This window comes from Dipodomys merriami, unplaced genomic scaffold (assembly GCF_024711535.1).
Source record: "Dipodomys merriami isolate MVZ:Mamm:240054 unplaced genomic scaffold, mDipMer1.0.p SCAF_3, whole genome shotgun sequence".
In the NCBI taxonomy this organism is placed as follows: Eukaryota; Metazoa; Chordata; class Mammalia; order Rodentia; family Heteromyidae; genus Dipodomys; species Dipodomys merriami.
Genome location: NW_027204492.1, coordinates 708,525 through 722,500, shown reverse-complemented (window position 1 = coordinate 722,500; position 13,976 = coordinate 708,525). Strand labels below are relative to the sequence as shown.

At 38.3% G+C, this 13,976-nt stretch overlaps 1 protein-coding gene across 4 annotated transcripts in view; it reads right to left on the bottom strand.

The window, feature by feature from the left end:
• Positions 1-13,976, bottom strand: part of F8 (coagulation factor VIII) — an 86,507-nt gene that overhangs the window by 48,674 nt on the left and 23,857 nt on the right. For all 4 annotated transcript variants that reach the window (XM_070039445.1, XM_070039448.1, XM_070039446.1 and 1 more), the window contains exons 7-12: positions 13,706-13,927; positions 10,930-11,191; positions 9,477-9,648; positions 7,794-7,887; positions 6,536-6,750; positions 2,352-2,502 (exon numbers count right to left, since the gene is read on the bottom strand). In XM_070039445.1, the coding sequence (XP_069895546.1) occupies positions 2,352-2,502; positions 6,536-6,750; positions 7,794-7,887; positions 9,477-9,648; positions 10,930-11,191; positions 13,706-13,927 (1,116 nt within the window). The remainder of the gene's footprint in view (positions 1-2,351; positions 2,503-6,535; positions 6,751-7,793; positions 7,888-9,476; positions 9,649-10,929; positions 11,192-13,705; positions 13,928-13,976) is intronic.

Sequence of the window (13,976 nt, the reverse complement as noted above, 5' to 3'; positions counted from 1 at the left end):
GTACAAAGGAGCTGCCATTCTACAAAACAGTTTACGAATACAATATGTTTTGGTCAATGTTACCCCTTTCAACATCTCACCCATCCCATCCAACCCTCTCTTTTCTTAATTTTGTAGAATATACATTGAATTTTTGAGTGCATTTGCCCCCCCACCCTCCATGACCATCTTATCTCCAATTCACCATCTGAAAGCAGGAAGGAAGTAGAAGTGAGCGAAAAAACTCAGGGATAGCACCCAGACCTTGAGCTCAAGCCCCAGGACTGGCATAAAAACGTATGTATATAGAGAAAATGATAAAGCTGACTTAGCAAAATGTTAAAAATTGGTAAACCTGGGTAAAAAGTATATACATGTTCTCAGTATAAATTTAAAACATCTTAAGTTTTAAGTCACTGGAAATTAAAGAGCTAAGCAGAAGTAACACTGGCTTTAAGGGATATTGTTTCTGAGGTTCTTTTTCATACAGATATCCCTCCACCCATTTTATAAACTTTTTTCAACTCTTTCAAGTGCAGTAATCAATGGTCAGAGAGTATATTGCTTTGAATAAATAATTAAAAAATAAGACAGGCTTAGGTCTGTAATCTTAGCTACTCAGGAAGCTTAGATCTGTGGGTCCCTGTTTAAAGTCAGCCTGAGTAGACAAATCCAAGAGACTCAATTCTAATTAACTAGCAAAAAGCTGGAAGTGGCATGAAAATGTAACTGAAGGGACTAAAAACCTAAAAAGTTTTAGAGGAATGGACTATGAGTCTGAATGATAATAGGCCACTACTAGTAGAAATTTAAGCTAAGCCCTAGAACCAGTGGCTCACACCTGTTATCCTAGCTACTCAGGAGGCTGAGATCTGAAGATCACAGTTCAAAAGCAGCCCTGGCAGGAAAGTCTGTGAAACTCTTATCTCCAATTAAATACCAGAAAACTGGAAGTGATGCTGTGGCTCAAGTGGTAGAGCACTTACCTTGAGCTGAAGAGCTCAGGGACAGCACCCAGCCCCAGGGTTCAAGCACCACAACCACTGCCACCAACAGAAAAAGAAATTTAAGCTAAATATATAGCTCAACTTGAAGCTAAAGGGCTAAACTTTCAGAAAAGATGCACAGAATTAAATAAGTCACATACTGGCAGGTGAGTATAACCAATAATATGACTTTTTAGGGCTTTTGGACAGTCTTTGCATGCATTTTGTTCAGGATTTTAGTTTCATTTAGGAAATAAATGGGATGAAGTTTGTTTATTCTGTCTTAAACAGATTCAAAATTTCAAAAGGCATGCATTTTTGTTTTAATGGGTGGAGTACAGTCTTCCAAAAGACTATACTAGCCAGGTGCTGATGGCTCACACCTGTAATACTAATACTTAGGAGGCTGAGATCTGAGAATCACAGTTTAAAGCATCCCTGGCAGGAAGGTTTGTGAGATTCATCTCCAATTAAGCACCTAAAGAGCTGGAAGTGGTAGAGCACTAGCCTTGAGGGAAAAAAAAGTGCAGGGAGAGGCTCGGGCCCTGAGTTCAAGCCCCAGGAGAGAGAGAGAGAGAGAGAGAGAGAGAGAGAGAGAGAGAGAGAGAGAGAGAGAGAGAGAATACTAGCTATCCACTAGCATTGCGAGAGAATATTCTTTGACTTATAGGCCCTCTAGTGGTCATAATTTCTACTTCATTTATTTTGCCTTTCCTGGTAGGGTAGTGAGATTATAACCATGCTTTTAACTATTCAGACTTATATGTATAAACAATTTACAAATGTATTTGATAGACTGAATTGTGTCCTAATTCCCAAGACTTCAAAGTGTGACTGTTTTTGAAGATGAGTCTTTAAAGATACAATTAGTTAAAATAAGGTCAGTGGGATGTGCAGTAACCTTGTAAGAAGAGATTATAATGCAGACAGCCAGGAACATAGGGAAGACCATGTGAGGATACAGAGAGAGACAACCTCTGCAAGTCAAAGAAGAAAGTAAGCCTGTCAGCACCTTCCAGCTTCCAGAACTGTGAGAACATAAGTCTCTGATGCTTTAGAAGACTAACATGATATATGTATTATATAAACATGGAGAAAATATGTTTTTAAATGAATTAATTGGGCATGCAATAATTGGAAAGCTATAATATGGGTGGTAAGAAAGAGGATGCAGCCAAGTAAACATTGAAAGAAAAAAATGTGACTACATTTAAAAAATATGAATGATGAGCTCATTTGTGCACTTGATTATACATTTGCAGGTAACAAGTTTTAAAGAAACATTACTTGCATGATTCTTGATCTCCTTCACTATCTTGGTATTTTTTGGTGGTGTCCATTTTCCTTTATACAACATCCATTGTATGTAAATGGTACTTTACTCACTGTGCATTATGTTTGAGGCCTGGAACTCTGGATCCTTTGACTGCACTGCAGCTGTGTTGGAGAGGAAGTGCTGCATATTCTCCGTGAGGTACCAGCTTTGATTTTCATCAAATACAGAAAACAGGATGACATTTCTCTTGTCTGACATCATCTGTTAATTATATGTATTGAAAAAGAGAACGAAATGATATTGTGAGTGAGGAAGTGAAATTCTGTGATGGAGTACACTAATCCTCTGGTTCAAATTGCATTTCCTCTTGAGTTGTTGGGGAGTCATGTCAGGAGAGGGGCTCAAAGACCTCTCAGTCTGGGATAGCACAAGACACTGCAATTTTATATTTCCAAATCTCAATCCCAACATCACATTCACTAAACCAAAGGACCATCCAGTGAATCTGTATGTACCCATGAAACTATGCAGGACTGAGACTCAAATTCCCATTTGCAGACAGGGAGTACTGGAGCGAGGACTGCAAGCTGTGAGGCAGCGGTGCCACAGTGAGTCTGCAGGTCTACCACTGCCCAGCACAAGTACAGTGAGGAATGGGTTGAGGTATGAACACCATGCCAAATGGAAAGACAGAGCCACCTAGAATCCTGGGTTCCATTTGACTTGAGCCCAGTGGAGAGATAATTAGAAGTTGGTGCACACCACAGCAATCTGAGAATTGTGTTAGTGGAGTAGAGAAGGAGCTAAGACTGTGCAGGAGCCTGGCAGATGCAAATTTCCATCAATCCAGTGGAGAGAGAACTTGAAAAACATGAGGGGCACAGTGGTCTAAAGCTGTCCCAACTTGCAAAACTGTTTTCTGTTTACCTCTTGTGAGAGCATCTGGCTCCAGCCTTGCACTGAATGGATGGGCACTCTGCCACTGAGCTAAATTCCCAAATCAAACAACCCACTGTGATCTAACCTGTTCAGACTTTTAAAAATGCTCTAGAGAGAATTCACCTACCTTCCCAACAAGGAAGAAGAACCAAAGTTTCCCTCCTTCCTTCCTTCCTTCCTTCCTTCCTTCCTTCCTTCCTTCCTTCCTTCCTTCCTTCCTTCCTTCCTTCCTTCCTTCCTTCCCTCCCTCCCTCCTTCCCTCCCTCCCTCCTTTCTCCTTTCTCCCCTCTCCCTCCCTCCCTCTCTCTTTCCCTTCCTTTCCTTCCTTCCTCCCTCCCTCCCTTCCTTCCTTCCTATCTGCCTTTCTTTTACTTCTTGCTCGCTTGCTTTCTCTTTATGCATTTCTTTCTTTTGGTGGCACTGGGACTTGAACTAGGACATCATTTGCTAGGTAGGTACTCTACCACTTGAATGACACTTCTATTCCTTAATGTTTTTTAAATCTTTCTTTTTTAAAGATGCTATTGTGTTTTTGTTTTTTGTTTTTGTTTTTGTTGGTCGTGGGGCTTGAACTCTGGGCCTGAGCACTGTCCCTCAGCTCTTCAGCTCAAAACTTGCACTCTACCACTTGAGCTACAGCGCCACTACTGGTTTTCTGGGTAGTTGATTGGAGATAAGAGTCTCAAGGACTTTCCTGCCTTGGCTGGCTTTGAACTGCGATCCTCAGATCTCAGACTCCTGAGTAGCTAGGATTACAGGCGTGAGCCACCGGCACCTGGCTAAAGATGCTATTGTTGATGTATTCATATTAACTTTTCTATTTTGTCTTTCTCTGCACATTTCTTACTGTGTTTAGAACAGGTACTTAGAAGTACTTTGAGTACTTATTTCTTGCTAAAAAGCACTGACTTGGGCCCATGAATTCACCTAAAAGCAAGAGGAAAACCTTCCGTACCTGCCTCCATTTTACATCTGTCTCCTTTACTTTGAGTCTCTCATTCTCGGGTTATCACCCTGAATTCCAGGAAGGACACAACTAGCTGACAACATCTTTATGACAAAGGAATAAAACTACCCCCCAAGGAAAGGATCAGCAGAGCATGGCAAGACAGACCACCCTAGCCTCAAATGAAGATAATTACCTATAATGAATGAGGCTGCACACTGGAGCAGTAGGAATCCTGTCATGGAACCAGACTGCTCCCTTCTCTGGAACCCTCACCAACCAGAATTTAATTATTAATCAGTACCCATTTTGCCTGGGGCTAGGCATACCTCTTGCCCCTTACCCTAATTCTTCTTCTAACTAAACCTAAAACTCATATTCATACCCTGAAGATGTCATGAAATGCTTGTTTTGCCTCTTCCCTCCTTTCCTTTCCCCATTACTCATCTCCTATTTGATATATTGGGGTGAGTGGCTGGACCTGACATATGGAGCCATTAATGTTGGACCTCTGGCCTTGAACTCCTGGTTATATGTCCTCTGTCACTACAATTTCTAATACTTTAACAATATATACTTTCCCCACTTTTATGACTTCTCTTTCCTTTCTTTTAGTATAAACTCCTAGTTTATCCCATAAGTATACTATACATATTATGATTTTACATTATATTATATATCAATATATCTATATAATATATAGTATATTGATAAATTATATATTATATACATGTTTATATACACATAATTATATATACTTATAAGTATATAGATATAGTTATGTAGATTTTTATATATTCATATAGATATTAATATAGATATATAATTAGAATTACATTTAAAAAATTTATATATTTACAAATATATAAATATTCATATTTATATTCATATATTTTTATAATTTATTTATACAATAGATTTTAAATTAAGTTATATATATTTTATACACTTATATTTATCTGTAATATATACTATAAGTAAGTGTATATACTTATATATGTATATAAGTATACATAATTATATACTATAAGATGTATTTTATAGTACAATAATATACATATACTATATAATTCCTTTTCTTTATAATTTTATTGAGAGGAATAATTGAAGTTTCCAACATTTTTGTTTTTGTTTTTGTTTTTTGTCAGTCATGGGACTTGAACTCTGGGCCTGGGTGCCCAGAGTTCAAGGAAAGCTCTCTACCACTTGAGCCACAGTACCACTTCCAGTTTTCTGGTGCTTAATTGGAGATAAGAGTCTCACAAACATTCCTTCCCGGGCTGGCTTTGAACTGTGATCCTCAGATCTCAGCCTCCTAAGTAGCTAGGATTATAGAGGAGAGCTACCAACGCCCAGCTTCAACTTTTTTTTAACCACATCTAAATAACTGTCTTTTTGTTTTGTTTTGGTGTCAGTTCTAGGACTTAAACTTAATGCCTGGGCGCTGTCCCTGGGCTCTTTTGCTCAAGACTAGTGTTCTACTACTTGAGATACAGCTCCACCTGTGGCTTTTTTGGTAGTTGATTGAAGCTGAGTCTCATGGACTTTCGTGTCCAGGCTAGCTTCAAACCATGATCATCAGATCTCAGCCTTCTGAATAGCTAGGATTACAGGCATGAGCTACTGGCATCTGGCTAACTGGTTGTTGTTTTAAATTGTTCATTTAATTATTGATGTTGTGTTCTTGAATGGTAGAGAAAAATATGCCCAACCTAATATACAAATGGCAGCAGAGAAACACAAATAATATGCAAAAGCAAGACAATATGACTACCTCAAATTCTCATAATAGATCAACAACTTAATTCAAAGATTCTGAGATGGCTAAAATGACAGATGAAGAACTCAAAAATTAACTTTAGAGAAATGACCAATGACCTCAAAGAGGACTCAAACAGATAATGAATTAAAGAAATCAGAACAGGACAAAGCCAGTTGCTGATGGCTCACACCTGTGATCCTAGCTACTCAGGAGGTAGAGATCTGAGGATCACGGTTTAAAGCTAGCCGGGACAGGAATGTCTGTGAGACTCTTATCTCCAATAAACCACCAGAAAATTGGAAGTGGCTTAAACTGTGGCTCAAGTGGTAGAGCGCGTGCCTTGAACTGAAAAGCTCAGGGACAGCATCCTGGCCCAGAGTGCAAGCCCCACAACTGACAAAAAAGAAAAAGAAAAAAAAAGGAACAGGACATGAAATTCTAAAGTATGGATGAGAATTCAGCAGGAAAATTAAGACTTTTTTCTGGGGGGGAGGAAATGGAAATATTGGAAATGAAAAGCTCAATAAATCTAATAGAAAACAGAAGTAGAAAGCTTTACTAGTAGATTCGAACATAAAGAATATGGAGGTTGAAAATAAGAAGGAACTATCACACTCAGACAACAATAAAGAAAGAGAAGAACTCACCTGATTTCCTCTTTGATCTACAGATTCTTTGTAGCAGATAAGGAGAGGGCCAATGAGTCCTGAAGCTAGATCTCTTTCCAGATTAATGAAACTAGAGTAATACCTGGTCAGGCATCGAGGGTCTGATTCAGTTGGCCCATCTTCTACAGTCACTCTCCATTTATACTTGAATATTTCTCCTGGCAGAATTGGAAAATCCTTCAAGTGTTTTACACCTATTCACACCCAAACCCAGAAATAGCTCAGTTAGAATATTATAAACTATGCATTGGTTATGTTTGTTGTAAAATTAGTTCTGTACTTATCTTAAGTTTGCTCTAAAGGTTTCCTTGTACATAGAGAAATAAAACCTAATTTAATCAGCAAATAGTTTGTAACAACATGGAAATATACTTTTGTAGCAAGTAGCTACCTTTCAAGAAATCATAGCTTCTGAACCCCAGCTCATTAGAGTCCAAAAGCTGTCAAAGCAGGATGATATATCTTCCAACTGTGCCCAATTAGGTCATTTGTATAAGTCATTTCATGTTTTCTGGCTATATACAGCCTGAATTATGTGGGGAGGTTAAACATTCAGAATTATAGATGATCCCCATTTTTTCCCAATCAATGAATTATTTCTTTGCTCAAGTACAAAAAGTCAAATTTAGTTTTTTCATCAAACAATTGTGTTTTTACTTCAAAAGTTTTCCAAATCTGTGTGTACATGTAGTTTCTTAGTAAATTAAAACTTAAGTGGCACCTATTAGATTCAGACAAGCTGGGCACCAGTGGCTCACACCTGTAATCCTAGCTACTCAGGAGGCTTAGCTCTGAAGATCACAGTTCAAAGCCAGTCTGGGCAGGAGAGTCTGTGAGTCTCATCTCCAATTAACTACCCAGAAAAAGCTGGAAGTGGTGCTGTGGTGTTAGGGCACTAGCCTTGGCCATAAAGAGGCTCAGGGACAGTGCCCAGGTCCTGAGTTCAAGCCCCAGGACTGGCAAAAAAAAGAAAGAAAGATTCAGACAAATAATACTAAGCAATATTCAACTATCACTAGGGGGCAATACAAAAGTACACCCGAGTCTCATTATTAACATATGTGCGATCCTACCTAAGGATGTCTAGAATTTATCTGGTATAACTTTAGGGCCTCAGGTTCTATGACAACAGCTTGGGAAAAACCAGCAGAATTTCAGTTGTTACTAATGCTGTGACCTCATCTACATATACCTACATCTACAGGCACATTATCTACAAAACTGAGTTAATATTTACCTTTTGGCAATCTCCCTGAGTGCAGAGGCCTGACATCAGTGATTCCATGAGGATAGATGTTATATGGTCGGCTTGCTTGATTCTTAAATATAATCTAAAAGTATTAATGTGATAGAAGATCAAGTCCTAAAGTGACTAGAGTAAAGAATAAAACTGACCTAACTCCAGAAAACCAAGAGCTACCTGCATCTGTGCTATATGATTATGAGCCTAGATAAAGTTAAAAATACTACTTTTCATGAAATTGCTCAGATAGCTACTTGGGTTTTGGAAGTTTATTTAAAGATTTAATCAAGTGTAGCAAATCAGGGAGAAATAGAGAAGAAAGAAACACTACCTAAAACACTAAGTGGGACCTCAAAATAGTAGGCCTCATCCTGGTATATTTATGCCTTCTAGATAATCCAGTTTAAACCTTTCATAGGCAGATGGTCACCTGATTATCATTTTAATTATTTTACTAAGTTCTTGTTCATTGTTATGCACATGCCAACAATGGGTTTGAGGGTAGCTTTGCTATTACACAAATGTGAAGACAATGGACTTAGTTACATGGCATCTCCTTCTTGTGATCTTGAGCATTCTTTTTTGGTCAAAGAATTAATTCACCAGAAGCACTCTGTATTCTGAGGCTTCATTACTCTCATAAGGAGATTATATGCTTCATATTTAAAAGAAAAGGTAGAAGTCATGTGCCAGTGGCTGATGCTGTAATCCTAGTTACTGAGGAGTCTGAGATCTGAGGATCACAGTTTGAAGCCAGCCCAGACAGGAAGTCCATGAAACTCTTATCTCCAATTAATCACCAAAAACCAAAAGTGGAGCTGTAACTCAAGTGGTAGAGCACCAGTATTGAGAAAAAGCAGCTCAGGGACAGCACCCAAGCCTGAGTTCAAACCCCAAGACTGGAATGGATGCACACGCATATGAGTGTAAGCATGCACATGTGCAGGCACACACAATCTACTAGATAGGAAAGTACAAAAGAAAACAATATGCAAGTATTAACAGTTATTATTGACAAGGCATGGCGAAAGAGGCACTCATACATTTTTGGTGGGAATCATAAACAGTAAAGGAATGGTAAGTCAGTTTGGCATTATTTAACAAAATTCCATAGACAATAACCAGTACCCTTCATGACACTTTTGTGCAGGTGAATCCATTCAGTCAACCATCTGCAAATTTTGGGGGAAGAAAACAATTTATTTAAACATCTGGCAGCTTAATCGTAAGTCAGCCAACATTTCCTAGAAAGGGCTTAAGAGTAAATGCTGTAGGGTTTGTCACATATTCTCCTCTCCTCTCCCCTGCTTCTTCTCTTTGCAACATTTTATAAGTGTAAAAACCCTTCTCTAAGGTCACAGACTGTCCAAAGGTGGCTCTAAAGGAAATCTGGTTCATAAACATAGTCTAGTAATTCCTACAACACAAAGAATGAAAAAAGTTGTAGATGGATGTGTATCATTCTAAACAGTATTCAAAAGAGTTGATAGTTTTATGGGTAACATTGTTTTTATTCTACATACTCCTTTAAAATATGTAATTAGTATTTATTTGTGTAACATTTATAATTTTTAGAACATTGTCCATTGAAGACAAGGCTGAATTATGAAGTATTGTAGAAACTCAAAATTCTCCAGACTGTCTTCTGACCTGATCTCAGATCATTCCTTAACTTACCAACAGTGTATCTCCAACTTCTCCATAGAGTAAAGGTCCCAAAATTCCTGATTCATACTGAATAGTTTCACGTGTCTTAAAGGTTTCATCTGTGTATGCCATAAATCTAGCTTTTTTATACTTTTTACCAATCTGTCGAGGGCCATTTTTCAAGTATTGACTTTTATAACTTCTGTAGAAAAGAAAGACAAAAAGAATGAGAGGTTAAGGAGAAATTTTTAGATAAGGAAAATGAAATTCTAAAATAGCTGAAATGATTGAGTAAAGGCAAAGATTGAGGAAAATCCAAGTATCTCTGCTGCTTAGGTAGTTCCCAAATACGTTAATAGCTGCCTCGGTGTGGATTTTGAATGTTCCCTAAGGGCTTTGTGCAGCTGTGGCTTTATTAGGAGGTGGGGAAATGTTTGGGAGTTGGAGACTACAGGGAGGAAGTTAGCCACTGGGTAGGGGGGGGCGTGCCCTTGGAGGGGATATTGAGATCTGAAGCCCCTTTTCTCCCTCTTGCTTCCCGACTGCCATGAAAAGAATAGGCCTCTCCCATCATGCACTGGCACCATGATGTGTTGAGGAAGAACACAAGTTAGCCACTTAAGGGACAAACAGTTTTTGGAAAAGTTCTTGGAAAACCCACAATCGAAACTGCAATTATACACCTAGCAACTGCCAGTTAGACAAAGGGTTGAGAAACAGGACCCTAGTTACTGGAAAATGGACAGGTTGGTCAAGTTCCTGGAAAAAGCAGCTGTAGGTCATAAACAGTAAAAAAAAAAATAATAATATATTGTTGCCTGCATTCCTATGGTTAGTCTTATGTGTCCCAACCAATGCTCTACTTGCTATGTATGATTTAACCAATCCTGTAATCACTAAGTTAGAAAGCCCCTACCCTTACTGGAAATGACTATGCCCCTAACCAATCAATGATCCTACCCTGAAACTTGCCCATGAAATGCTGACCAATTATGTAGAAGCCCGTGAACCTTAAGTCAATCATGTAACTGCTAGAATGGAAACCCCCTCCTCTTGCTGGAAACCCTATAAAAACCCTGCTGAACATGTGGCTGGGACTCACAACTCTGACCGGCTGCATCGGTGATGATTGTGAGTCCAGGCTCGAGCTTGCAATAAATGGCTCTTGTGTACTTGCATCGGATTCGGCTCCTTGGTGGTCTTTGGGGGTCTGCGGCCTGGCACAACAGATGCACTGTGCTGCCAACATGGCAAAACAACTATGAAGCCAAACAAAATAAGCCTTTCCTCCTTTATCAGTCATTTATCTTCGAATTTGGTTACAGTGCTGAAAAGTTGACTATCACACAAGACCTTTGTCATTTGATTGCATACATGTACTAACCCTTTCAAGGAGCTCAAGGATTTGCTGGTTTGAAAAACTGAGAAGAACCTTTTGAGCATGGGGAAGAATAGTGCCTCTAGTCAAAAGGTATTTGTTTACCCATCATCAGGGGTGAGGATTGAAGGCGCGTAGTCCCACTCCTCTTCCTCAGCAGCAATATAATGTACCCAAGTTTTAGGATGCTTCTTGGCAGCTGAACGAATTTGTAGGAAGGGGGAGTTGTCATCATCAAATCTGAACACATCCATCTCAGAATCAAGATCATCATCATCATCATCATAATCTTCATCTTCATTATTTTTCCTCTGTAGTTGGGGTTCCTCTGGGCAGCTATCTACTTTGATATATGCTTCCATGCCATCTGGAACCAGACAAACCAAACAATATCATACTCCTACAATACTTTCTTGCCTTAACTAATATGACCTTTCTGTTATTAGGTTTTCAAGACTGTCTCCAGACCACCCCTCTTTCTATATCAGTATCCTTTTTAGCCAATCTCCTATATGGATTTATTCCTATACGGATTATCTCTCATTTTATATTTTATTTTCCTGACTTTTGTATTCTTGTGTTCCATGTAAGTTATACTCCTTTCCCAAAACTTATTGGTTTGCTTATTAATATATATAACCAAATTAACTTATTAATTTGCTTTGATATATATATATATATATATATATATATATATATATATATATTTCTTTTCTGGAACTCATTTTGTGTTTATCAAATTTTGAAACTGAAGTCTTCAGAAACCTTACTTTTTCCTGATAAGCTGTTACTAAATCAGTGGTTTGTATCACATGATGAAGTAAATATAGACATCATTATGTAATTGATGGGATATGGAGTTGGTCTGACCTTGACTTTCAAAGGCTGAAAATATAAAATAAGAAGACTTAAGGTGCGTTATTTTCAGCCTTTGAAAACCTAGGCAGGACCAACTTCCCATCTGTTTGGATGGAAAAATGAAGGGTTTTGTGTAAAGTCTAATTTCACAAAGTATCTTAATAAAAAGTAAAGATTAAAATGAGTGAAGAGAGGTTGTCAAGAAGATTAAATAAGTCCATACTCCTCTTGCATTGGTCAGGCTCAAACTGGACAATCAACAATCTGCATATAATTAAATGGCCTATGTGCCCATGTGATTTTGTTTCTATATCAAGTTCCTCTTAGCTATCCATTATGATAGTCTTTCTGCACTAATGTCTTCTCAAAAATAATCGTAAATATGACCATATAAGATGATGTTAAGCGAAGTGAACCCCAAGATAAGGACACAAGAGGTTTTATCTTTCTTGCTGTTGTTTTAATGTACTTATAATGCACTATGTGATTTTTTTTGTTTCTTTTGTATGTTCTTCCCCCATGATATAACCCTCCCCCCTTTTTTGTTCACTGTATTTGATCCCAGTGCCCTGCATCTTATATATACATTTTTCTAATTTGGGGAGGGGAAGGGAAATAACAAAATGCTGAAACAAGGATACAGGTTGACCCATTGTAACAATGAGATGTACAAGACACTATGTTGAAAATGAACTTTACAACTTTGTGGGGTGGTGAGGGAGGAGTTGAGGAGGTGGGGAGGGAAAGGGATAGTAGGGGAAAACCAAAGGAGTAGGTAACAATGCTCGAAGGAAATGGACTCATTACCCTTATTCATGTAACCATAACCCCTCCGTACTGTATTTTTATAATAAAAATATATATTAAAAATTCATAAATAATATGTAAGAAATGAAAAAGATGTCCTACATTCTTTATGGTAGTGGGATTTAAATTCAGGGTTTCATACTTGCTAGTGGTCTACCACATGAACCATGCCCCAGACCTAGATATTTCTATTATTAATTACTATAAAAGACTTTGAGGAAATATTTGGTGGGTATATGACAAGATCAAATCCCTCCCCTGCCTATACCAGGTTTTGAATTCAGGGCCTTGTGCTTGCTCAACTTGTGTTCTAACACGAGCCATGCCTCTGGCCTGGCTTCTTGCTGGTTATTTTGGAGATGACGCCTATGCTAAATGATCCTCCAGTTCTCAGCCTGCTGAGTAGCTAAGATGACAGGCATGAGCTATTGGAGCCCAGCTTCAAATCCCTTTCCTAAGCCACCAAGGAACTTAAAATGAAAGTATTATGAACAAAACTAGTGTTGTTAAACACGAAATATTATGTCTTCCCAAAACATTTGTCTAACAGTTCTTTTTTGATGTTTGCCCCTCTTAAACTCATGCTGAAACTTAATTGCCATTGTGATCTTGTTGGGAGGAAGGAAGGACATTTTAAGTATTTAGGCTCCAGCCTCATGAATGAATTGACACTTATCTCGAAGTGAGTTTGTTATCACAGGAAGAGATTGCTCTCCTCCTCTCTCGTCTCTTCTTTGGCTCTTCTGTCATGTGAATCCTTTTGCCACATATGATGTAGCAAGACTTTGTTCAATGATAGTACCCTGATATTGATCCTTCAACAATAATTTGAAACTATAGGTCCTAACTTTCTTACACAAGACCTTTGATCCTTGACAAATTCTCCATCAAGTAGTCCTAGAAGATTTCATGAAGTACCTTATCACCCTAAATCTTTGCTCCAATCTGTAGCCTTCTTCCATATTATTGAAGCCTAGTTAATGGGATCAGGCTGAGAAACCAATGACACACTGTCCTTCCTGTTTCCCATCTTGCTCATGCCCACGCTACTAATACCCTCTTACACTCAAGGTAAAATCTATTAGTTGAGGTGTAACATAAACTTAACTCTATAATGGCACCCTTTGAAACTCTTATATAGTAATACACTATCCAGTAAATTCCATTAGAATTATATATTTATAAAATTCATTTTTAAGATCAAAAATGGTAGTACCATGTTGGTGGGAAGGGATATGACAAAACAGTAGAAACTGCCCAAGGTCCATCAAGAGTGTCTGAGCAGTAAGGAAAGTTATTGGTGATATCTCCAAAGAAGCCTGACGATGGTTCCTCACAAGAAATGTGTGACCTTCTAGAAATATTGAGTGTACTTCAGGGGTAGTTCCCATTCCAATCACATGCCAGTAGACCATTTTCCTGTGGCATCCAATCAGACCTGAAAGATAGAAATAGGACATCTATAGCCAAGAAGAAAATTTGAAGTG